At 37.3% G+C, this 26,948-nt stretch overlaps 1 protein-coding gene across 1 annotated transcript; it reads left to right on the forward strand.

The window, feature by feature from the left end:
* Positions 1-376: 376 nt before the first annotated feature.
* On the forward strand, positions 377-26,153 carry Sox15 (Sox box 15 transcription factor). Its single transcript, XM_088043125.1, has 3 exons — positions 377-832; positions 7,484-7,950; positions 24,136-26,153. Exons 1-3 carry the CDS (start codon positions 792-794, stop codon positions 25,476-25,478), a joined length of 1,851 nt encoding a protein of 616 aa, XP_087899251.1. The 5' UTR covers positions 377-791; the 3' UTR covers positions 25,479-26,153.
* The last annotated feature ends 795 nt before the right edge of the window (positions 26,154-26,948 follow it).

Consider the following 26,948-nt stretch of genomic DNA (forward strand, 5'->3'; position numbering starts at 1 on the left):
ATGACGACAGAAGACCAAAGAAAGAACAAAAGAACCAAGTAAGATAAAGGATGAGGGATGAGCATGAAGAAGACCAGAAGAAAGAAAGCTGACCGAAGATGACACTGCTCCTTGAAGATTAAGTCAGAGCCTCGGTGGTACCAATCCTCTGTGTTCTCGCTTCGTAATAGTAACCGTTAGACCATCTCATAAAAAATAGCCCCCTCGTAGATTAGTTCCAGTGGCTCATAAAACGGCCGTCGGACTATAAGTGCGTATGTATATTTTTGTGGAGGTTGCTTGCTGAAACCTGAAACTGAAACCGACACCAAAGTGTAGTACAAGCGACGGCCACGCGAGTCAGTATACACGCGCGCAGGTAAACCTTACCTTTACCCTACCTACCTAGGTATGGCGGGTACACAGCCCACTGTTCAGTAACACCGAACGCGAGTCTGAGTTAGCACGTACGTAGTTCCCATCGAGTCGACTCGTCCGACGGAACCAAGTGTGCTTAGATGTAAACGACGTCGTCGACGAACGTGTCGAGTATGGCAGGAGCGGCGGACGTCGGTACGCGCCAGTGAGATGGTACTACCAGTGAGAATAGTGACGAGAGTGACACTAGTTTAGTGGATTTAATGTAAACAGGAGGATCGTGTTTGCTTGTTAAATAAGCGAACAAACACAAGTTTCTTAATCCGACTTTAACAGATCATAGAATGTAGCAATCGAAACTGATAGATGAAGTGGTGATAAAGTTTACAGAGACAGGTGATTTCGTTACGTGATCGATTATCTATTTAAAAAACATGGCCTCCGATGAAGATTGTAGTAGTACCTTTACGTACCCGTAAGTACTTATATTTATTTTGGTCAGGTACTGTAAGGAATTCTCGCACCGGCCTAACCTAAACCGCGACTTGAGCCGCAATAGTAATTAAAATCGAACAAAATCCGATCGTTTTAGTACCATTGTTTCGTGGTACTGCCTTGACCTAGCTTATGAATTTCGGTACTGCTGGCGCACAAAAATGATACACTTTTCTGGCTGGAATCAAGAGTATTGTATGTAAATCGCGAGAATCAAAGACGGCGACGGAGAGTACCGTCTATTTTTCTTGCGGTTCTGTCCACCCCTTTTACGTTTAATAAATTCAAAAGAACGTCTTTTGGAAACTATCCTACTTGCGGTCCATTTCCGGCCTTTCTTTGTGTAATAAATGTATCTTTAACTGAGTACCTGAAGAATGCAGACGCTCGGAGGAATACAATCGGAATCAGCTCATTACATTGTAACACTACTTTTTCTACAAAATTAAGAACCTATACATGTTGCACTGATTGATTTCCTGCAAGTACCATTCATGACAAATCTACTAGTTCTGACACCTGCTGAATGGACCCCAAAAATAACAAATGACAAGAACAATAGGACCAGATTTCAAATATTTGCTCAACCAACATAAGTCTCTTTAATGCTAACATTAATTTCGTTCCGCCTTTAATTAATTCTATATTTTTATTCTTTTATTTCGTTCACTATTTTTGAGTCTTTGTTTATTTAGTTTTTTCGGGATTTTAGTTAATAAGTTGTGAGCTTAAAATTAAAAGCGACGGTCACACATTTAATTAATTTTACCCCGCATTATAAACTAATCTTTTAATTACTCCAATTTTACTCAGAAATGAAAGATTTAGTCAAATTGTTATTTTAACACGCGCTCTACGTCATTGACAAAACAACAAATGAGACAGCAGTTTTAGTTTACGTGCTCTGTTTACTGACGTTTGCTTTAAATGCGAAATTGTCAAAATATCATGTCGGAGCTAATTAAATTATAGCAGAAATAATGAAAAACAGTAACTAAAATTTTGAAATTTTGCTGGAAATAAAAAATGTATTTAAGTCAAATTTTGATATAATTAGTCAAACAGAGGTTTCTCTAACGCAGTGCTCAGTTGTGAGCGAGCGAGCGAAGCGAGTTCCTCAAATAGTTCAAACGAAACGTTTTTTTTGGCGAATATTTGTTTCATAGAAAATTATTTTAGGAACTTTTTAAACAAAAAAAAATCCAAGCGTCAGATCTACCAAGGGTGAGCGAAGCGAGCGTTGTCTATCACCAAGATAATATGTCATACATACATGCTGTTTTTGAAATACATGTATAAAACAGTTCTGCGCTGTTCCAGAAGGAGTATAAAATATGAAAACGCAATTTTTAAATCAAAAAGTGACAAGGTAAAATTAACCCCAATCCACGAACTTTCTACAACACTGGCAAAAAACCCACCTCAAATGTTTCCTAAGCAACCCGCAACTCGATCTTGTTAACTTTCAGTGGCGCACCAGCAAATTTATTGAAATTTTTGTGTAATTTTATCTTTAAAACAAAAAGACCATTATTAAAACTTTTTTTCTCTTGATAAGTTCAATTTGTGACAAGGAACTACAACACTCTTTTTGTACATGCATTTCGAAAACATGCACCTTGTATATTTTTCAAGAAAAAATACATTAAAATTTTAGGACGTTTTTGACTTTTTTTTTAGTTAATTAAGTTGTAATTTTTTTTAATTAAAGCCAATTTGGTAACACAATTTAAAAATGTTGGTATTAAGAATCCTAAATTCAATAATTATCACTTTAGCACGACACGTAAGTCTCAGGCAAAAATTCGTATTGAAAAAATCGGTTTTGGTGATGCCATTGATGGCGATAAAGTAGAAAACTGTAAATTTATCCCTGCGCTCTTAATCAATGGCACAATTTCAAGTAATTTAATCTAAAATGTCACGTTTATTGTTTGGCTGACACCTTGGAAACAAGAAAGAACCAAATCTCGACAGACATTCATTCACAGAATATTTACTATAAGTGATAGGAATTAAAAATAGAACAGTCAGTGATAATCCAATTGTTTGTAAAGGTTTATGAAATATTTTTATTTGATGTCTTTTAATCTCAGTGAACACAGTGTTAAATCCACGAAATTCTAAGCCAAGTCACATGCAATGTCTTACGCCAAACTAAACACGGCAATTAAAGAATTAGCAAAATTCTGCAACTAATTCAGTAATTTTAAAGTGATATCGCAGCCACGAGCGTTGAGAATGTAAAATTTGGAGTTACATTTCCAGTAGTGTAGGTAATTGAGCAGTCAGAAATTGAGATTTTCCAAAAATTTCCAAGCGATAACGTCAAAGTAAACAGTAATCACCCGTTTCGCGTTAACCCACGGACTTATTTTTAATCTCGACCCGACTTATTTCAATTTATTCAGGCTTTAAACAATGCCAACAATCCAGGTTTCGCGTCATTCCATGTCCTCAAAAAAAAGTAGCAAAAGTCAAAACCCGAAAACCTCTGAAAATTCCACACACTAAAACGCGTCCGCTGCAAAAACTGGCAGCAGATAAGGAGACAGTTTTTCAGTGGAAATAATTCACATTAAAATGTATTCTCGGCAGTCGTCTCACGTGCACCATCCCAAGACTGCTCCGGTTTTTGTTTCGGACCCGGCTAACTGGGATCTCCTGAAAAGGCTTTAGCAGACCGTTTAGATTCGCGCCGTCGCATTGGTCAATAATTAAGACATTTGCTGCACGATATCACGTTTAAATCAACCGGCAACTATGTTAATGGACGGCTCTTAACTCGAGGGGAGAGATGGTTTTTCGCAATTATTTGCGGCATTTCATCTATGTCGAGAGATGTGTTTTCAAATTGACGCGGGAAAAAACGGATAAGTGTGTGCTTATGTCTACCGGTGGTGAGCGAAAAACGTTGATGTATGACAAACGAGTTTCGATTTGTACGCCACCAGTGATCAATATCAGTACGATCAATTTTTATGACAGGTTATACGCATCGTTGAGAGGCTTTCTGAAAATCAGGTTCAATCTCGGGTGATCATAGATACCCGCAACAGGATATGATCATAGACTTCATATTAAAGTGTTCTTCGAAAAGAAACACAAAATCCTTTGATCAACATCATATTCCAATTTCGATCAGCTACTAGTTCTGATCTAACATTCAATAAAGTCTGTATCAAAATCAGGTCATAGTCATGATTTCTGAAGTCGTAGAAAGTTCTGTTGTGATCAAAATTGCACACTTGGTATTCCTTCTGCTTCACAAATCAAACCGACTAGTTTCAGACGTTGATTAATTTATATAACAAGATATGATTAGGCATCATTAAAAAGCTTTTAGTAAAAGTTGATAACGGCCATCAAGATCTGATCATAGAACTAGTTTTTGGTAAGTTACAATGACGAAATGAGACACATCTTTAAATATCCAACTGATCAGTTTTTCTGGACTAACGAAGCTTAAAATAAAGAAATAGAGTCATATCATAGAATGTTGATCAATAAGAAGGTACATGTGTCTTGATTAAATTCTATCAATTTATCAATCACAATTTTTAAAGTTATTATAAAAATTTCAAATGAACACTCAAAAGGCAATCAGACTTGCTTCAACGGCTAAAATGATCAATGATTAGGACAAAGTGTGATCATAGAGTCATAAAATTTAGTCTTGTAGCTCTAGAAAATATCTGGCTTGGTCAAAATTTCATCTCAATTTGGCACATTTTAAGAGACTGATTTGAATGATTTGGAGGACAATTACGATTTAATTAATCAAATCAAAATCAAATTTTTGATTTAATCAACAGTTTTTCAAACTCATTGTCTATACCTACAGGGTGATGAAAAAAAGGCGCACATGTGTGGAAGTACCATGTAGTTTTCAGTCAACTATCTCGGAAATTAAAGCAAAATTAATCTAAACCTATTCCTTCTTTAAAAAATGATTTTTTTCAAAAGAAAAAAATGGCCAATGCTGGTCGACCCTTTTTAATAAAATTTTACATTCGACAGTCTCCGTAACTAAGCAACTACATAATACTAAGAGCAACTACTTACAACTAATACTAAGAGCTTTACAATGTTACAACATTAAATTTTTTTTTGCAAACCCAAGAAATGGTACTTTTAAAAGTTTAAAAAAGTACTTTTTGTTGTTTTTTTGATATAGAATATCATTAACTGCAAAAAATGTTATGACAAACAATGAAATTGTTATAAAAACTTTATCCAAATAGAGTTTGATCGTGTATAAACGAAAGTTTAGATAAAAAAGCTCAAATTTTATTTTTGTTTTCAATTTTGGGCTTAGGAAAGAATTAGCTTCAAGATGATAGGTAGCTCAGGCGCCTTTTTTTCATCACTCTGTATTATAAACAATCGCTTTGCGGTAATTGGCCGCTATTTTGCATTCAGAGTTCTTAGAAGTAAACAAAATAAAATATTTTGATCTTGATTGATCATTTATAAAACTCATTTTAATGACATTTATGACTTCCATCAAAGAGAAACATAAAACTGTGTTGAATCAAAGATTTATGACAGTTCACGCGTCATAATCTTGATTAAATCGTAGATCAGTGGGCAATACTAGAATAAATGAATTGTAATTTAAGACAGTTTGTAATCATTAAATTATCTACTCAAAAATCAAATCAAATAGTCAAAGTTAAAATCTACAGAAACAATATTATCGTTGACAGTTTTAAAACTCGATTGAACGTCGAAATAATAATTTGTCAATTGTTCAAAATTAATGAACTATAATTTTAGACCAAACAAATTAATTTCATTAGTAAAGATTAAATTGTTCAGCTTTAACAAATTTACGAAGGGCGCGGTGTCCCTAATTAATTATAATTTGAATAACATTTCTTTGGATTTGTCACAATTAATTAATTACGGGCATTTGAATGGATATTTTATGGAACCTTTCACAAACAAAGTCATAGCCATAGTTAATTCGCATTCAGCGCACAAATTACAATGCTTTCGTTGATCAATTGAATTAATTAATTCACTGATTAATTAAACTCTCTTGTGAACCTTTTTTCGGACAAAGTGTGGCTCTAGATTAGTAATTATGATAACATTAAATCGATAATTCCCATATAATTTATGGGACTTACTGTAATCCAAGAAAACAGAGTTTAGTGAGAAATTAAAATCATAATGAGTTTCATTACAACAAACCAATCAGAGATTAGAGTGGTTTGTCACAGTTTTATTGGTCACTACAAAAGGCATTCTTTAATTAAGTTTTTTGAAATAAATGTATAAAGAACACTGAACGTTAGACTTGAGTATAATATCCAGGCAACTGCGATAAGATAAGCTGAGAAAACAGAGTTTCTAGTCTATATTTTATCAGTACTATCGTTCATATTAATTAGTAATAAAAGAAATATAAACTATTGATATCAGTGAAATCAGCCGTGATTTTTAAATAAGCGGAAAGTTGCGACAACGCTTATCGCATGTTTATAATTACAAAACGCACGACTCCTTAAAACGCAAAATTTGTTACTTTGGTGTTGAAATTTTAATTTTTTTCTATTGAAATGTCGTCATTTTGTAATTAACAATTGAGAATTTATTTATCAACTTATCACATTTCGCAAACCACCGAATCGTCGGCGAATTTTACGATAAAATAAATTTATTATTAATAATATAATTACTATATCCACTGCGACGGCAATAACATGGCTATTTTATGTAACGGTTATCTTGATTTAAGCTAACAATTTACGATCCAATTTAATTTAATTACGATTGTATAATTGCGCTATTATTTACATTAAACCAATTTTACATTGTTTTGATTTTATGTAGGTGATTAGACCAGGTTTTGCTTGAAAAATGTGCTTCTGGATAAGCAGTTTGAGTGGTAAATAGAAATCTGTAATATTGACAAACCCAGGAATTGCGATTGGAAGTAAAATTTACCGAGAAACACTTGTCTAAAAAATCATTATCAAGGTGATAATAAATAAGTTGCGGATTTCACAACAGCTGACAGATTGTAAAATTTGACTTAGATTAATTGCAAAAGGTGCATAAAAATTACGAGTGAAGCAGACAGTGGAAAAGAATAAATTAAAACTACTTATTAAAGTACTAATTTTAAATTTGTATTTTTGATCTCAAAACATGTAATCAAATTAGTGAACGCTTGAAATCAAATAAGTATAAAATTAAGCACATTCTCCTTGTGTTAGTACCGGAACATCTCGGAATAATAAAATCCTCATAAGCCCAAATTAAATTGTTATCTAATCAGCAGTTACAAAAGATTTTCACTTGGGAACTAATGAGGTAATGAATACCAGAACCACATCCTCGATTTATCATTTCATGGTCAAAATTCCCAAAGTGGTACTTTTCGTGATTGGGTACTTTTGCAGGAATGTTCGATGACTTACCAATTAAGTGCAATCGACAATCAATTAAGTAAAGTACTCAACGACACGTGTTTATCAGTGTTTTTTTATTGATTAGTTTCGTGATAAACAATTTCAAAATATTTGTTAGTACCGTCTTAGTTCAGATCCGTCACAGTTCAAATTAGTTCTAATCAAAACAAAGGTACTTGCAGTGTTATAAGTTGTGTTTTGTTTTCTAGGATAATGGACGACACGACGTCGTCCCCGACGACTGCCAACCACTACAACTGTCTTTCGCCGTCCAGCTCGCCCTCCCCGCTCCTTCCCCCCCAGTACCAATTAACCCCCCGTTATGAGTACCAAGACCAAGATATGATTCCTGCTTCTCAGGTTCTCCCCCAAGTCCTCCCCAAAACTCAGGAGATCTGGGGTGATATGAGTCAAAATGTTTACGGGGACTACCGGTACGACACGAACCGATTCAACAACGAGTACATTCGGCCGAGTTACGCGGAAACAATGCCGGTGTTTACGCAAACAAGGACTAATTTCGTGCCGAAAATTGGTGCTCAAGGACAAAAAGTGCCCAAGGAAGCCCGAATACGGAGACCTATGAACGCCTTCATGGTTTGGGCAAAAGTAGAACGAAAGAAGTTAGCCGATGAAAATCCGGACCTGCACAACGCGGATCTCAGCAAGATGTTAGGTGAGTGTAAAGAAAATTGTCGCATAATTTCGGACGTAATCTAGTGAGCGTGGCGAGTACCGCGACTGGACAAGATTTGTGCATCTCATTAGCCATGGATTAATGGGGTTTTGGCTCAAGTACCGGTCGGACTGCCCTCACCGCTCATTGGATACGCTCTGGCATCGAACGAACGAACAGCCAATCCACGCTACTCTCCAATTATTCCCCTTTATTTTGTTTTAAGGTCATCCAGCATAGAAAATGGCTGAATGACTTGTTTATATCTAATGATAGGATACAACGTGTAATGTTATCGTGTCCACTGGTCGACGCGTCGCTATTTTATTATTGAGGTTTCGATCGTAAGTACGCTTCGTCGTTTTATTGCCGACACTGCGACTCATAAGAATTATGCGAAGGCGGGGACGTGGTATGAAAAATAATGAAAAAAATTTACAACCGTCACGGGCTTATAAATAAACAAATAAACTCGGATAAAACAAAAATTTGACGCTTTTGACAGAAACACGTCGGCATTTCCACTGTTTAGTTGCTAACACAAAACAAATTCAGTTACCAGGGGCCAATGGAAAAAAAACCCTTCTAATAAATAAAAGTACCACACCAAAAAAAATTGACCTAAGCCGTACATTTTTAAATGTTGGCTGCTCTGTCATCTGGCGATTTTAACATTCAGATCTGTCATGACGTCATGAAACATGATATAATCAGTTGATATTTAATTTCTAAATGTCAAAGAGGCGTTTTCGGTTAGAAAACATTTCAAATTAGAATATGCTTGTTTCGATACTGTTTTTTCTTCGATAGTACCAATTTATTTTTGGAAATTTATATTTACACTATTTAATATCAATATACCTACTATTGGTAATTTGTACTCTGTTTTTGATATTCCTAAACCTTCATAAAACTAAATTCTCTACAATTTTTTACCGAATTTTTGTGATTCTTCTACAAAATTCCAAATCGTTATATATAAAACTGGTGGACAAGTATACAGGGTGATTTTGAAATAGAAGCAGAAAAAAATCCATTACAGCTTATTGTAAATGAAGGAAGTTGACAGGATTCGTTTTTTCAATTGCTGTCGCAGTTTTAAGAAAAAAATAAAAGAAATTGATGTCAATTTTCATGCTACGAAAATGATTTACCTTAAAATTAATAAAAACCACCAAAAACGTCTTCTACGCATTTCCGTAAGGCCGTAATTTTTTTCCGCTACTATTTCAAAATTACCCTGTATTTACAAAAATTAAATGTTTCAAAGAATTCCATGTAATCTTAAACAGCATTAATTAACAATTTTGTTATAATATCCCCCTGTCGTTAAGCCCACAGCCTACTCAATCACAAATTTCGCTGATCATTGTCCGACAAATAATGACAAACTGACCACTACATATCCGGTCAGTGCCGGTCATCTGACCCGTAAACAACCAAAATGGGAAAGTCTAATTGTCTGCGACACCGTTTCGGAACTTTTTATTCGCTTGTAACAGAAATTCGATTTGTAGCTGAAATTTTGTTACCTCGAAAACTTTATAGACCACTTAAAATTTGAAAAGTGACCTTGTAGTTTATCAGCCATCGATTTTATGTAATATCTGAAAACTTATCGTTATAATAGGAAAAACCTGAATAAAAATGACTGTTGCCAATTAAAATATGAATTTTTACAGGGTCGTCAAAACTAGACCCTGGGAACCGTGCTAAGTAAAGTGAGAAACTAAGTAGCTTATCATGTGATTTTGACAGGTGTCAGTTGGTGGAAATTACCAACTTTTACAAGAAAAAGAAACTTTTCTAGCAGCGATCAATAAAACATTAATGGACAATGCGTCGAACAGGCAATAAAACCGTCAAAGCTTCGTTAAATCAACATTCATCTTATTCAGAACAAATTGGTCATGTAATGGGCAATAACACTGACATAAAAAATATCTACCTCCTTAAATTTTTATTCGTTATTGACGTTTCCATTAATTCACTCTTCAAAATAATACGTGGCGCGTGGGTAGCCACAATTACATGTAATTGGAACGAGCAATTGGAGATTAAGTAGCAGCAATTATTTTTTGGAATTCATCCCTCGTCGGCGCAACCCCAGACAGCGTCGCATTTTATTCAACATATTTGTTGAGTTAGGTTATGTCTGGTGAATTTTTAACAGTGTCGGAACATGAAGCCGTTGATTTTCCGTTATTATAAGTCAGTATGTCGCGTTGAACGGATGTAGAAAACACGTGACTAAAAGAGGGTTCGTGTCTTGATTTAGCGATGCGTTCTTCTCCGAAAAAAAAGAACGAGCCGATAATTTTCAATAACACCAGACAAAACGGACGAAATTTTTATTTATAGATCGCCGGTCTAAGTGCACACCGCAAGCTATAATCTCGGTACCATTATTGAATCCAACCCATAATAATGGCCATCATCGTCCTTTAACTGTATAATCTCGTAACCTCTAATTATCGGAATCATGACTTTCAACAGATGACTTATTTAGATTTGGCAATTTTTTCACGTTCTATTTGAATACAAATGGTTTTAATTTATCGGACGTTTGCATAATGAGCGATTCTCGTTTGATGAGCCGTGGCGCAGATAAACGCCTAACTGTAAAAGAGGCAGTTATAAGTAAAACAATTCAGATCCGAGGGTCTATTGTTCGGACGTGTGACTACACGTTCATTCACTCTTGTTCATTCATTTATTCTAAAGGCGGCTTTAGGCCAGCGCCAAAACGGCGATTTAGCAGCGTGACTGACAGATTTAGGTTAAAATTAGAGCTACCAACACGCAAAAAAATACAAGGCCCACCAGACTCCTAAATCGCGAAAAATCGATTTCACCACCGGAAAATCGTCTCCTTCGTCGCCCACTTTTACCAGATAAATTATTGACAGCGATATCGCGCGCTAATTTCTTGTCGTTTTAATTTTTCGCCTGATTTGACTCGCAAACGGATCGCAAATGAGATTCTGGTTTATCATTCCGACACGCAATTTAGACCTTGGAGGTGTTGGAACGTGGCGAATGCGGGTAAATACTGATAAAAAAATTAATCGTTAAGATTAAAACTCATTCTTGATGCTTAGGTACATATCTATTCCATACGTTGGTATTATTTTATTGTCACAGTATGGAAGTGATTTTTATGTTAGGAAATTTACTACTCTTATCGGACAGATTTATTTAGATAATTTTGGAATTTGAAGAGGTTGAGGGTCGAGCGTTGGCCCACAAAAAACACACGTGGAGAAAAATACGAAAAAATCTTGATGCGCAAGTGTGTTAATTCAAAAAGAATTTTATGGTCGTCTTTGGAATATTTATATGAAAAGGTAATAAAACGACTTATAATTTGATACTACTTATGCGTAAAGGTCGTTCATAGAAAATATGCAAGTATGTTAAAAAGGCGCAAGTGTTGGCGTGGAAGGTTTAAAATACTTGTGTTTCCAATGTTAATTTAATATTACGCATCGATAATAAGTAGCATATTTCGAATGTTCTTGTTCATACTTCGATCCAATGTGGGTTTAGTTGATAGTCTTAATGATTATAAAATTTATTTGCAGTATTTTTATCTTCCTACTACCATACTGCGTGATTTATGTATAACAGTAGGAAGTGTGCAAATACCATAATAAATCATGGGTGGGTACCTATGCCTGGGTTAAGTCATTAACGCGTTCATTTCAACACCTATAGACCATTGCAAAAATAGAGAAAAGAAGGCTCTGGATTTTTTACAGTTAGTAGCACTGGTGATTAAAAACTGTCACCATCAAAGGAAACGAAATGTCAAAGTGATGTTACAAAACTTGAGTTTAAGTAATAATAAGGCAATGGATATTATCATTAAAATTCTTAATTAAATCTCTCGTTTATTTGTTCGCCTTTGACATTTCTTTTTCAATTAGTGTTACCAACTGAAGTCGTGACATTTCTGCTAATTCCGATTCTTTGTCTATTTGATCTATTCGTATAAAAAATAGTATAGGTAACTGTCATCGGTACCACGCTATTTTTGATTGCCAGAAACTTCTCCCTAATTAAATTTCCATTACTGAGGTATTATCACTTTTGAGTTTACAGGCATTGAAATTTTATCACTGAATGATAATGACGCGTTAAATTGGTTGTACCAATTTTCATTAAAGACTTGCGTAAGATAATTCAAAGGCATCTATCAATTCAGACATGTATGACTCACCGGTTATAATTAGTTTTGAACTAGTGCCACGGCAATTTGTTTTAGAAATTGATCATCGGAATCTTTAATCAGACGGAATACTCAATTCTAGATACCGGGGAGAGGACCAACCCAATCAAAAACTGAACGCCTCCTTCGGAAAATGTTGACGTGAAATTTATTTTCCGTCGTCTGTGATTTTATGAGTCGAGTTTACGAGCAGATATTGATAATGGAATTGCGAATATAATGAAGATTTTAATTTCGCTCGTTTACTACATCTTTATCTTATCCCGTGTAGGTGGGATTATTATCAGTGTTATCTGAAGATACGGCATTAAACTTCCTCTGCGTTAAGTTCTCATTGGAAACGTTCGCTTTCCTCTGCGATAATTAATTGTTACGCTCATATACCAACGATCGTGCTGTGCACAACTCCTTATCAGTGGCTTATCGCTCACCTGTGTCAAAACGAAACGGACCGTTGTTGTTGATAATCGTGATTTCTTCGGCAATTGACGCCGCCGAGTAAAGTCCCTCCTTCCTGATAATGCTTGCAAAATTAATGAAACAACACGCAAGGACAAGATAAATTAATTAAATTTATCTTTTATCGTGTAATTTACTCGACCGAAACGTTTTATGATAATTTAAAGGCGAAAACATTCCATGGGGTTTCCGCAAAGTTACTTTTTTACTTACAGAGATAGTTATATTTTCTTAAGGATTTCAGGCGCCATTTAATAACCAATAAGAACAAGTGGTGATAAAAAGATAACAATTTTTTCGGTTCATTGAACCACAAGACCTTGCTCATACACCACTATCGTAAGCGTGCGGTGTACTCGAAAATATACACGGTGATCCGACAACTCATTCATAGTTAAAAGAAATCTAGTCGAGAAAATTTCAAATTTTGAATTCCAATTCAGGAATTTGAGTAGTTTCACTCTTTTTTTCAGCTGTTTTCACTGTGACCAACTTAAAGTCACGATTTAAAATTGGCTGGAAAATTGCTAATTATTCATCTCCAAAATAATTATCACCGAAATTAAAAATGATCAATCCAAAGTGATGACACCTTTAAATTAGATTTTGGTCCTTTGGGATGTGCACTCCAATTTCACGTATCGCTGATACAATGATGAAATGCATTTCATTTGATTATAATCCACCTCGACATGATTTTTTATTACCGCCAAATCTATAATTAATTCGAAAATTTTCGGCCCTCTTTGCCTCCGCTCATTAAAATTCCAAAAAGTCGCCGCCTCTGACCGTGAATATAAAATAAGGTGTGTGAGAAAGTCAGTGGGTGTTTTTTTTTTTTCCGAGTCAGGATTGCGAAAATACCATAGATCGCGATACTCCCATTTTTTGCCAACCGTCCAAATGCCAAGAATCCATCTGGAATGAAATGTGTAAACGCGCCCACGTGATATCATGATGTATTGAAACGACGAGATGACTTTCCATTGTGAGTAAACGAGTTTTTGGTGCATTTTGTGAATTTCGTATGTGATTGAAAAGTGTCGTGAAAGCGTCCTTTCTGAATTAGAAAGCATGAGATTCAGTGAGATTAATTAGAATTTTACAACGGCGAACGCACGCCTATGTCATTAAGCGGAATTAATTATTGTGCACTTAACTCTACCGAATTTTGATGAGGCGTGGGTTCGGAGGTGGAGCATGTAAATTGAGGAAGATTTCAGGTCTAGGTTTGTCATCGCGATATATTCGAAAACAGAGACTCGTGGACCCTTGTGGAAGAAACGTAGTTACACCACCCATATAATTTTCTAATTTCTCTTTTAGTCCGTCCCTGTCGTCTCACGCAACTGTGCCAAATTTCTTGCAATTACCTCAACTCATAATGTCCCATATTTCGTCTTTCGTCTCAGAACAAGAGAGACTGACAACAGCCGCACAAGCAATGATTTCTCAACTTCCTGCCTCAATTACCGGGTAATTAGCGGACCCCTCCGGACTCCGACACAGGTAGCACAATGCTGGGAACGCCCCGGTGAGAGGTCGAGGGGTCACATTCCCATAAGAATACTCCCACACTCTATATTAGAAGATTATATGGAGTAATCCGTACGGTAGCTAGCGCAACTCTTCGGAGACGTTCACCAGGTGTCGTCGGCCCAACGAAAAAAAGCGGTGTGTGTAGAGTGTAATCATGAATTACGAAATGGTTTAAATAACCACACCCTCGTGCTCTTTTGGAGACCTCGGGGGCATAGGGGGCAGGGGTCAAGCGGAACTCCCATCCTGTCTGGGGTGCGCCGTACTTGGAGCGCGTTGCCCGCCCGTTTCATCTTCACAGCTCAATACTCCGGGCCAACACTCACCGGAAAAAGTCTGCAATTGTTAGAAATGCTGAAAATACTTCTTTCTCTTTTATTGCCGCGTCCGTTCTCATTACAGCGATGATGCAAAATTTTTAGTAGTTGTAGCTTCTTCAAAGACGGCTTTTCTAGGTAGTCGTTTTGCGGCAATTCCGTTTAAAAATTGCAACTGTCCACCTGCGCGCCACCGCCATCCATAAACCCGATTTCCGTCAAGTTTTGAAAAATGACCCGTTCCAGTACAAACGCATAGTTCATGATGGACGGGTATTAATAATGATATCGATGCTCGGACATGGACACGATTCCTTTGGACAGCTGATGAATGCAGTGTCAAACCTCTTCGACAGATACATATAGCTCTTCCCGACCCTCACCCCCTGAAAAAATTCTTCACTTCTTCGACGACGTTTGTTTATCGTTTCTGCGTGTGGCGATCCCACAATGTTTATCGATATATAAAATAATTATTGCTTCTGGAATAGAAAACACAACTCGTAAACAAAACGTTTGTTACTGCCTCACCACCATTTTATGTAATTTTTATGTCACGTATGCCAATAACCCATTTTATTGCGTATGGATATTTTCAAATGCTCCATAGAAGAGGAAAATGTCGTTTTTTTTCTTCATTTCTTGACTCTTTAATAGAGAGCGTGTGGTACGCCCGTTGTCGAAAATTCGAAGGTTGCCAAGCCTGTCCGGGATGATGAAGCGATTTCTGTCAATTTATTACAGACGAAGGAATAATTTATAATGTTCGCCGGTTGTAATATTTTTCAAGATTTATTCTTGATGTGTCCGTCGCATGCCATTAATGTTGTTGGCTTGTGAACGATCGTACGGTATAATGACGATAAATTACAATTAACCAAAAGGGAACCACTGACGTCTAGACGGCGACGGTAAACAAGCAAATATTCAGTGGGCTGCCGTCATAATGGCGGTGACGTTTCCGGCTGCTCGATCAAAATACGTGCGAGGAAGCGGCGTCACGCAAAAGGTCCATTTTTGGACCTCTTCTATCTTTACATACACATTGCGTGCCTCCCAAGGCTTCATTTCAGGGCCTCTGCTGTTTACGATTTTTTTTAGTTTACGGTAGATTGTGCTGGATTTAGTTCTAGGATGTCTTCTTAATTAGGAGAATGATGTTTTAATTCGATTTGCTTTAACCTGTCGCGAAAAAACTGTAACAAAGCGTCGCTTCCGCGTCACGGAACCGATCCGATTACACGAAAATAAAAAGGAAGCAGGAACAACGTAGTTGTTTCCAACAAGTTGCCGCATTTATAGTTAAACCACTCTTGGTTTATGCGCGAAAAATGTTTTACTGGCGTCGACGGAATAGCACAGTTTATACTACAAGCACGGACACAGAAAGCATAAAATGACGTCACATCGTAAACCCTCGCAATAAATTATTTTGATTAGTTTCGCCTGATTGCCAACGAGAAGCGTTTCAAAAGAAAATCTCCAATGTTCACTTCCGGAGCGCTTTTTCGCGAACTGTGTGGTCAATTGACACATATCGGTTTGGTCGCCTTCGGCCACGGCTCACTTCGACCGGAGCGCGGGCGCAATACCAACACTGGCCGCGAGACGTATTATTACGCCGCTCTGTTATTAAGGCCCGACAGCCTGCCCATTGCCCATACATCACCGCACACACTCTCTCTGATTGTAGGGTGTAAAGTTTGTCATTTGATTTCTCTCAATTTTATTCTCGCCTAAGCGATGCATAACGGTTCGGTCGTTAAAATTTATTATTGTTTTTTTATTCGTGGTCGTCTTCTTTTTTCGGTGTTTTAAACACCACAAACCACGAAGTGTCCGTCAACGGACGCCCAGGCTGGGAGAAGCGCACCAAGACACCATATGCCCATATATTATAATCTCTAGACTTCCCAGTTTAACGCTGCGCAGTTTAGGTCTGCGCATCGTCTCTCGCACACGGGCGCGGCGGCTCAACTTCACAAGCTCTATACACAAATAACTGAAAAATTAAAACTCCGCCAACTCAGTAATAATCAATAATAATAAATCATACGAAACACCTGTTCCCGGTAATTCCTTTCTGAAAATTCTGTTCCAAGTCGCATTAAATTGCCGACTATTATTAAACCATCAAATTTCTAGACAGATGTAATCTGCATCCAAATAGGTTTTTTTTCAGCCAAATGATTAACATACCCGTCGTGACATTGTTTGATTATGCAGGAAATTCCATAAACAAATACCTGCAGGAAAACGACAGGAAAAATGTCTACTGCGATAAAGTAGTACCGATCGAGAAAAATTCCGCTTTTATTAGATTTCCAGTGTAATCAGTGATATGATGTAAATACCTGTAATTCTCAGTTTGAGACGAAAACAATTTTTCTATGAACGAATTTGGGTGCGTTCCATTGAGGTCAGCACAACAACTTTTCCCGTTAAGAAAAAATCCCTCGAACAATGACACCACGAAAAATAAACCTTGCTCCACTGCTCCAATAAACCAACAAATAAATAAAATACTTCTAATTATCTCGTGTTGACTCGGTTTATTTACAAGAGTTGTCGCCGATGCAGAAAAAGGTCGTCACCCCGTTTCGATATCAGTCCATAATTTGAAAGTACCGAAATTGTGGTTACCTGTAAAAAACATTAAACATACCGCGAAAAGGTGTGTCCATGACAGCTCTTCCGATGACGTCATGTATCCGGTACCGAAGGAACTATTCCGGTAGAACACACCCTTGGTACCTTAAAAAGTGATTAGTTTTAACGAGGTTCCTACCCACTGAGAGAAGTGCTACTGTATCTATATTAAAATCTCGACTGGTTTTTTGAGAGAGAAAAATTTGTTTTTTCCATTAGGTCCATTGGTTGTGGCGCACGAGGCATAAACGAGATTTCAGCTTTTGTCGAGGTTAAAGACATCAATAAACTTGACAGACAAACATGTAATAAATAATAACATTCATCACTGTGTGAATATTATTACCATTGAATATTTTGTAGCATTTCGCGGCCTGTATAACGGACATAATTTACGCGACGTACATGTAAAAAGCCATTTTCTCCCTGTGGTTTATACGCTGCTTCGTTGCAAAATTAATAATTAGAGAATGTGGACGTTATTTGCTAAATTACACAACGTAACTATGGGTTGTAAAGTTTAGACTCTAATTTATTGTTAATAATGGGATATTAATTAGATTGTTTTTATTCAATGCCAACAAATTGCCCGCTATAACGAGCTTCTCAACTCTGTGCCTTCATTAACACACTCTAATTTGGTAACTCTGTTCCACTCACAGACATCTCAATGAAACCATTACGACCTTGCTATGCACTCATGTCTCATGGGGCTCCCTAATTCTATGCAATTAGAAATTGGCATTATTCATGCAATGCGTCTTAGAAAAACAACTTGGTGGTGCCAACTTCCGGAAATGAAATCATCTTCCTCTCATTGAATGAAACTGCATTTTTTCCAACAAACTTCAACGTTATTAGAATCAATTTACATTCAGAGAAAGTCCCTCATTTCTGCTCTTTCAGGAATAATTTATTTACGAGTGTTCGGGAAGTATCACTTTCCGCACATAAACTAGTACACAGCTATTGAACAAAATACCTAACAATGTTACGGTTTTAAGCTATATTCACAATGAGAAAATTAACACATAAATTCTAAAATGACATATTGTTAATTACCATAGAAAGCTGATGTAAACAAACAAGTACAATGGAAAATTAACGTATCACTTTACGTATCAATGGATGGGATACCAACTTAGATCGTTCCACAAATCTTTTTTATATGAAAAACCATCCAAAACTAAACATGGTCCAATTTAATCCAACTTTCGTCTCATTAAATTTGCTCCCACGCAGTTCAATACTGTTTCGACCAGAGCAGTTTAATTTATTCTAATCGCGTTTAGTCTAATTTGAGATACCAAAACGGTCAAAGCTGGCTTGGCAATTCAAAATGGGTTGGTAACACTGACAAGTTGCAGTCGAGTTTCAATGACAAAGTTATAAACAACGAAAAATTAAATATTTTAGACGTGTGGTGGTACCTCTGTCTAGACGCTTTTTCCATACTAATGAAATTTTATTTAAAAATTACTGTAATATCGAGACAAAACTAGCGAAACGCTCAATTTCCATAGTTTGCCACTCCTCATAGCGACTTAGTGTAAATTTTCATAATATTTATACCTGCATCTTCAGGTGTAATTTCTTAAAGTCCGTCAGTAGTACCATCTGAGAGTACCACTCAAGCACTATAAAATGCACCATTAATGACTTCTTCGTTGAACGTACTTAACTCCTGTACAATTATTTTATTACCATATTTTATTGTTGTTCTTTAAGTGTGAAAGAAGCAGCACACAAAGTTGCAGAAAGCGTAATAAACGTCAAAATAAGAAACGTGCACTAAGTTATTGAAATTAAATTAAAATTAATTAAAGAAAGAAATCTGCCATAAAAGTCCACTAGAAATTATGTACAGAAAGTCCATAATAAAAATTGTCCACGTCATCGTAATCCAGATAATGAGACAAAACTGGAGTCAACTGCAATTACTCTTTTTTGTTGGTTTATAAATCGGATCAAAATCAGTCCAATCCGATTTGATTGGGCGCCGAACCTGACAGGTTTTTACGTAAAAATCTGATTAAAGAAACACGTGTTTGGTACTGAAGACGACAATTAAGTAAACACTCAGATAAGCCGAATTTTACAACTACGTCCCTGTTTACTCATACTTAAACAAGTTAAATATTGAATCAAAGAAGTCCTCTTTATCCACGTTTCCATCTTCGAAAAAACGTTGTTTGCCTCGCTGCTTATTAAATCAGTAATAATTTTAATTGCACCGTTTTAAACCCAACGATAATATTTATGACGCATTACTCTTAATCACCGTCCGTCGATTCGAAATTTGAGGATTTTCTGATGTTTATTGAAATTTATTATTATAATTATGGTAATTACAAGAAAATCATGTCGTGTCGTTAAGGGAAAAAACGGTCACGATAATAACATCACGACGTTTTGTTGATGGTTGTTGGTCTACAAAAATATTACAAAAATATCACGCCCACGATGGGTCTCTTTAATTTATAACGTAGCGGGGCTTTTATACAAGGCGGTTGATTAATATCTCAAAATCATTTAAAAACTTAATTCGGTTAACCTCATATTAATTAGTCAAACATTTTTATGTGGGCCTTTATTAATTGAACATCTCACTTTATTTATGGAGATATTCCGATGGCAACACTGCCGTCAAAACAACCGAAGGGAATTTTTCACAGGTTCGTTTTAATTTAGGTTAGAGGCGAGGAAATATTGCACGTTACAACCTGACGGTGACGACCAACAGGATTGCGTTTACAACAATAAAACGTCAACGGGTAATTTTATCGCCGCGAAATGTCATCGTGGCGTTTTTCACCACCATAACCTAGTTTATTTACTGTTCTGAGCGGGATAACACAAATATTATTTATCTTCAGCGGCTCCTTCACCAAAAATGAGGGTCGAAGTACTTCGGTGACAAAACTTTTCAAGACGCTTTTTGGACTAGGCCGTAAAAGTCGGGTTTTAGGCGGTTGAAAAATACGGCATTTGGACACCCAGAAGAGTACTTTCCGGTCAAGTCCCCCATCGAGCACCCGACCACATTTAAAACTCTCATCTTCGTAACATTATTCAGGCGGAATTCCAATCGTCCGATGCCATAAACAGAACCGTCCGGCGTCTTGTCATCAAAATGACAAGTCATTTTCTTAGTAAATTGACATTTCGACATATTTCTCGGCGCAATAAATATGACGGAACCGTCTTGGCGTAAAAAATCGTGTTGACCTGTTTATGTGAAAACGCATAATTGTGGTTGGAAACCGCTTCATTATTTAAAACACGCCGATGACAACCGTTAAACATTAATAAAACAATTAACACCAATCAAACAATTAACAATGTGGACGTGTGCAAAACTAATAAGACTTATGGGGGTGTTTTCGGCGTAGTCGGTAGGATTGTTGTAGGGCCGAACATTTTTTATGTGTCGTTCTTTCGTGGTATCGGAGGTTATAAATTTATAATGTTGGCTAAACGAACGGACAATGTGAGGTATTAGCAGTACTTAAGAGAGCCGCACCCAGGCCAGGCGGGCCGACACGCGTTAACAGACCCACTCTGCATCACAATCACAGAGTCGCGGGCGGCCCTGGCTCATGTCATGAATCTTAATTATATACCTATTCCTCAAAAATAGACATTGCCAGTCGGCCCTCCTCTATACAGCGAGATTCATTACTGTTATAACAGGATTCAACGACCAAAAATTATTAGCGTCGGACGACGCGAGTTGTTTGCGTCATCGACGGACACACAAATTCGAAAATCATACAGTGCGGCCTTGAAAATAACAACATGCAATGTTGCATTATTGTTATATATGCAGCACGTTCTCCCGCACCTCCGGCAGGATTTCTCGAAGGTGTTGAGTCATGTCCGAGAAGTGGAAGGTTGAAGGGATTTTCGACTCGCGGTAATCAAATCGATGAAATTGGCAGACGTGGTCGGAATTTTTAACGACAGTTTTTGTAACGAGCTGATCGAAATTAAGTCCAATTCTGGATGAGTAACGCATAAATTTCGCTGGATGTCAAACAGCTGCTTGTTAACACACCTTTTTTGAGACCGAAAAATAAAAACCGCACCATCTTTGTATATTATTGCGCTAGCATTGAGACACGCCACGATTTTGCCCCATTTCCTACTCAACCAGTAAAAATCCAATTTTGTCCTTGTTATACAAATTCCTCCACCACGCAAGTTATCCACTCCAACTCACGACTCTGCAGCGCCCATCTCACTTAGCATTTCTCTTTAAAAAAAGCGATTGCGGGTGTAGGTATGTCAGCAGGTTGTGTCTTTAAAAAATAAATTTAATATAGTAAGTAATAAATAGATTCCTGCAATGGTGAGCTTCTAATAAGGTATATATTGCTCTCTGCATGAATAGATACTCGCAATGCGGTTAATCCTCAAATATTTCCAAGACAAGCTTGTCATAAACCCAATGATTAAACCTCTAAAAAATCACAATCATCTTTATAGTCCCATTCTTAAAAAATGAGGTACGGTACGACCTCTGAAAATCTGAGCCAAATGTAGGAAAAGTTAGTACATGGGTGCACCTGAGCCCACACATGATAAGATCGTTAAATATAACGGTAGGTGCAAATTGTTAACTTCTTTGCAAAAGTACTTTTTCGTAAAAATAAACAGTTAGCTTTAATATTCAAGAAGTGTGACCATTTACTTGACCCATTCCGGAAGTCAATAACTAGAAATGTTCTGAAAATTTTAACGCTGTACAGGTCAGAGGTACCAAGCATGTTGCAGAAATATGTTGACAGTTCCGAAACATCGTCACAGGGTTACCAACACGAACAAAACTCGAGGCCTACCAGACGTTTTTTCTAACAACGAAATTCAAATTTATTCTAATTAGGACCGTGTTTCGATGTAAAAACTCATGGTGAATCAGCGAAATTGGAAATGTTTTTGGTTGGGAATATACACGTGTTCGTTTATCGGAAGTACTTGGAAAACAGCGTCAATGTCAAAAATTTTCTCAGTTATGAACGCGACGTGAATATGGATGTGGAAGTTTTATTTGGTATAAATCTGGTTCTTGGTAGTCCATGCATATTGCATTGATTTTCTAAGAAGAACGTGGAAGAGTCGTTGATAGGTGGTTTAGAAACGCCAAGAAGCATAATTGTGCTCAAATTTGGGCATGTTCCTTCGAGTCTGTCTCTAATTAAGGTGGCATTAAATTATCGCGAATTATAAATGACACTATTTTAGATATGCACAAATGATCACTTGTCCCGTTGTCAGCGTGTGGCGATAGTCTAAAGCCCCCTTTATTCTCCGTCTCCTTCTAAACATCATTAACAATTCGATCTATCCAACCCACTTGGACTGTCTTGACCAAAAGCCAGACTTACATGGTATAAAAAAATTGTATTAACTGTACATCAGTTGAGCTTAAAAAGTATGTTCCACCAACACGATTTTGAAAGCATGAATTATTAATACCAATCATGCACTGCTCGTCATTCCCTGTCTGGATGACAGTGTTTTGTTTAGGGTGCGGCACTTGTTCTTGTCATAATCGTTTCTTATAGTCGCCTCTTTTTTCCATATCATGTATTTGAGGCTCTATAATCCCGGAATTTTTAATTATAGTATTGGTGGCTTCCGAGTGTCTCGTTTCAAAATTACGAGCAATAAACGACAGTCTTAACCCAATAAAAGTCACCTTTTTCGAAGACTATGTGTGTTGTGTGTCAGTGTGATCACCCGCAGGTATGCTACCTAACTAAGGTGGCGCCGTGCCGCGCTTGGAGTATTAACTAGACCCCCCAGGGACACCCAGCATCAATCAATTGAAAGAGAGTCCACTCTTGCAGTCAAAACTCGCGTTTTTCGTTTCGTGGAGTAACGCAGGGCTCCGCTTATGGTCCACTTCTTTCACGGATAATAACCAATAAGGTTGTGGGATCACATAGTAGATGGTAGTCGAGATAAAGCCCAAAACATTCCGTATAAAGAGAATAAGCGAGTCCGGCATACGCCTTTAGATAGATAACTGGTATAACTATGTTCAAGCATGATTAATTATTGAGGGGCGTGATTGGTGATTGACAGTGCGATTGCAACGCTGCGGGTGGCGGTCAACCAACTAATACACCACGGCAACGTTGCCTAAAAATTGGCGCGTTCTAGGACTTTCGGTGACAAATTGGTAATTTTTCGAGAGCTGGAAGATGACACTGCAAAATTTTTGGCGAGGCAAAGTGATTGTCATTCGGGTGTTGGTGATGTGTAGGGAAGGGAGGAAGAGTTAGAAAGCGTCCAAATTCGGGTTATACGCTTTATCCGTTATATCCGTCAAAAAATAACTCGATTATAAGAAAGGGGGGACCGCAACGAGAAAAATTTTTCCCTGCATGTTTTTCAGCGCGTTATTTTCTCCTTTCTTGGTTTAAAACTGTTGACCTGGGAAAGTTTAGTGTGCGAGGAGAATTTTTAGATTCCCGATAAGCTCGGAATATGATAAGAACTTCCTGCTTCTAGTTCCGCTAAATGAAGTGATCAAACGAACTAAACCGTCCGTTTAGGACGTAAATCACCGTTTGGTTCTCGGCCCATAAATAAAATTCCAGCTGCGATCTGCGAAGCAGATAGATGCAGATAGTGTAAAATTAGTAAACAACACAAAACACTATTAATAATTAATAAATGATAAATCACGAGATAAGTATGCCATTTATCTGGCACTTAAACGTTCCAAAGTACCACCGCGCAAAACCTTTCCGTTGTTAACATACCACCTTTGCTAATAAATTGTTCTCTTAATTATTCCCATGCATAAACATGACCGACAATTAATTTATATTCCTCCTCTTCTCCTTCGTGCGTAAAAATCAAAACAAATTTCGGACAATGACGCATTTGTCATCCCAGAGCCCATATTTTCTCATTAACAAGACGATTTTTGGACCACCGCCCACCCGACCATTCACTAAAAGTCTCTTTTGTCCGCAGGAAAGAAGTGGCGCTCTTTGACGCCGCAAGACAGACGACCTTTCGTCGAAGAAGCCGAAAGGTTGAGAGTGATCCACATGACCGAGCACCCCAACTACAAGTACCGACCGAGACGGCGGAAGCACAATAAACAACGCGCCACTTCCGGTGCTGGCCCGAGGGTTGGGACTTCTTTACCCAGTCCTAGTTTGCCTAACATGTCACCGAGGTACACTGGGTACATACCGAATGCGAGTTTATCGCCAGGATTGCAACAGAACAACTACGGGATGGATTTCCCGAGCCCCGGAGCTGGGAATGAGTACCAGGAGAAACGATACAGTCCGGATAATTTCAAGTACCAGTATAATTACGTGGGGTATCAGAATTATCAGAAGAGTCCGTATTCCATGCAGACTCCGGATGCGTCGCCGGCGCACAGTCCGGAACCGAAGAAATCGAACAGTCCGGAGTGTCCAAAAGACAGTCCGAGGGAGGACGCATCGTTGCCTACACCAGAGTTGAGTCCCATGGAAGAGCATTTTGAAGAAAAAAGAGTGTCGAGTATACAGCACACGAATAATTTAACGAACCCGGCGCAACAAAGCTACAACACGCGGGTACAAAACTACAGACCCAATAGTACTTACACGAATACACAACCCATCACTTCGGTGCCCATGGCTAACGGGATGTACGTTATGTGTGCTAATAAGAGCTCGGTGGAGCAGGGACACGTGGTTACTGGGACTTTTTATCCACCAGTGGCTACTTCCCAAGACCAACAGCTCTTGGGAACCAACCAGAATAATCTCAACACTATGGCTAACACCCCTAATATTCATTATTACAACGCTGGGATGCAACAGTACTATCCTAGTACTAACTCTGGGTACGAACCTCCAGAGTCCCAAACTAAACCAGACACATTCCTACCATACAGTGGGTTAAAGAATGACGTTGCAGAAAACATGAGTTATAAGTCGGGGTTAGAAGAACAGTACCAACCACAGTACCAAAGTAGTACCATGGTACAGCCGTTTATGGGTCAAGAAGAGAGAAGCGACGTCGATAGCGATGTCGATACTCGTGAGTTTGACAAGTACCTCAAGTTTGGTGGTACCGAATCGAATATTATCGATTCGAATCACAATTACCACAGAAATGATTTGAGTTCGAACGTGACTTACAATTTCCAAGCCCAACATACGTCTGTGATCTTACCTAATACCAGTGTGAAGCCGGAACCTTTGATGGGTCACTACCCAGAAGTGTACGAGATCGCCCAGAACGGAGTAGCTAAGAACGACGATGATTTTAGTGAGATTTTAGCAGACGTTCGAAAGACATGTTATAGTAACTGAGTGCAATTGTTGTTATTTTATTCGAATTGTTGTTATGGCCAGTTGTTAATGCTCCGGAATGACGTCAAAGAGATAATTTAACCTGAAAATTATTTCGGATTTAGCGTAAATTCTTTGGTACACAGTGTGTGTTTAATTTTCCAGTTCGGATTAGGTTGTTAAATTTACGGTTTTGTAATAATTTTTGTGGTGTGCAAACAGTTGCTTTAAATACTCCGACGAGATCTTTTAGCAGGAGACAACACTCTTTGTTCTCAAATTCGAGTGCCTTATCATGATATTATTATGCCCAGAATTAAAGAGATGTAAATTTTCACCTAACTTTAGTGTAAATTATTGTATGCCTAAGTGAATATTTTTTGTACAATATTATTTAAGACTGGCTATTTTTGTATGAAATGTCGAGACAATAAATAAACAATGACAATAATATCGCGAGACACGTCACTTATTATTATGAAAATTTTATCTCAGTGTGTTTTACCAATATTTGTTCACTTAAATAGGATCTAGTTGTAAGCTGTTTATACACCTATTTAACTACGAGGAGATTTTCTTACAAAAAAGAACCAAAGTTTGTAAATTATGTATGATAGTAATTTAGTTATCGTCTATAAAATTGTAAATATTTAGTTAACGTCATCATTGGGAAATATATCATTATTTAATTATAAACCTCTTTCGTTCATTCAATGCCGATCCTCAACAAACAAATCTGCAGAAATCACACTGAAGGTGATCCTTTCCACGACTTTTTCTCTTTCGTCATTTCATTTCCATATCCTGAAAATGACGCAACAACACTTTAGCGTGTGTATTCATTTTTTGCAAGAAAATCTGATAAAGGCAGTTTATTTTCCACCAGTAGCAGTTCGTGGGAACTTTTTTTTCACTTAATTTCTGATCTTAAACAGTGACTCATTTGTTTGTTTCATACATCGACCTTATTTCTTCTATAGTATCAAAATCAAAGATCCCTATAAATTCGCCTTTGTGGCATTTCAAACAAAAACGAGTTTCTCCACCGCAGAACTGCAGTAAAAGTCAGTAATTGTAATTGCAAAAAAGAATGATTGCGTAAAACGAAAATGATTTACGTATTTACCGAGATCCCGCTTTGACAGGTAAGTTGTAGGTATTTTATGCCGTTGGATTCATTATGCGTCACTGTGTATAAATAAGTAGCATCTATTTGAATTGTATTAAAAAGAAAATGTGGCAGAAAATAAAGTGAAAAGTGGACCAACGTGTTTTATTGCCAAGCTGCGAATACCTAAAAGAAACTTAAAATACAAAAAGAAACTGAATAATTCAACAGTAAAAGTATACAAAAAATATTCAATGCAATCCAATAAACAGTATAATAAACTAAAGAAGCTAAAATCTACTTAAATGTAACAAGACCTACAAACATCTGAAATCCACGAACAGAAAGATAAACACAACGGAAACAAACAATAGAAAAACGCG

The sequence above is a fragment of the Gnatocerus cornutus genome, chromosome 1, assembly GCF_029298725.1.
Source record: "Gnatocerus cornutus isolate USDA-ARS CGAHR chromosome 1, icGnaCorn1.1, whole genome shotgun sequence".
NCBI lineage: Eukaryota > Metazoa > Arthropoda > Insecta > Coleoptera > Tenebrionidae > Gnatocerus > Gnatocerus cornutus.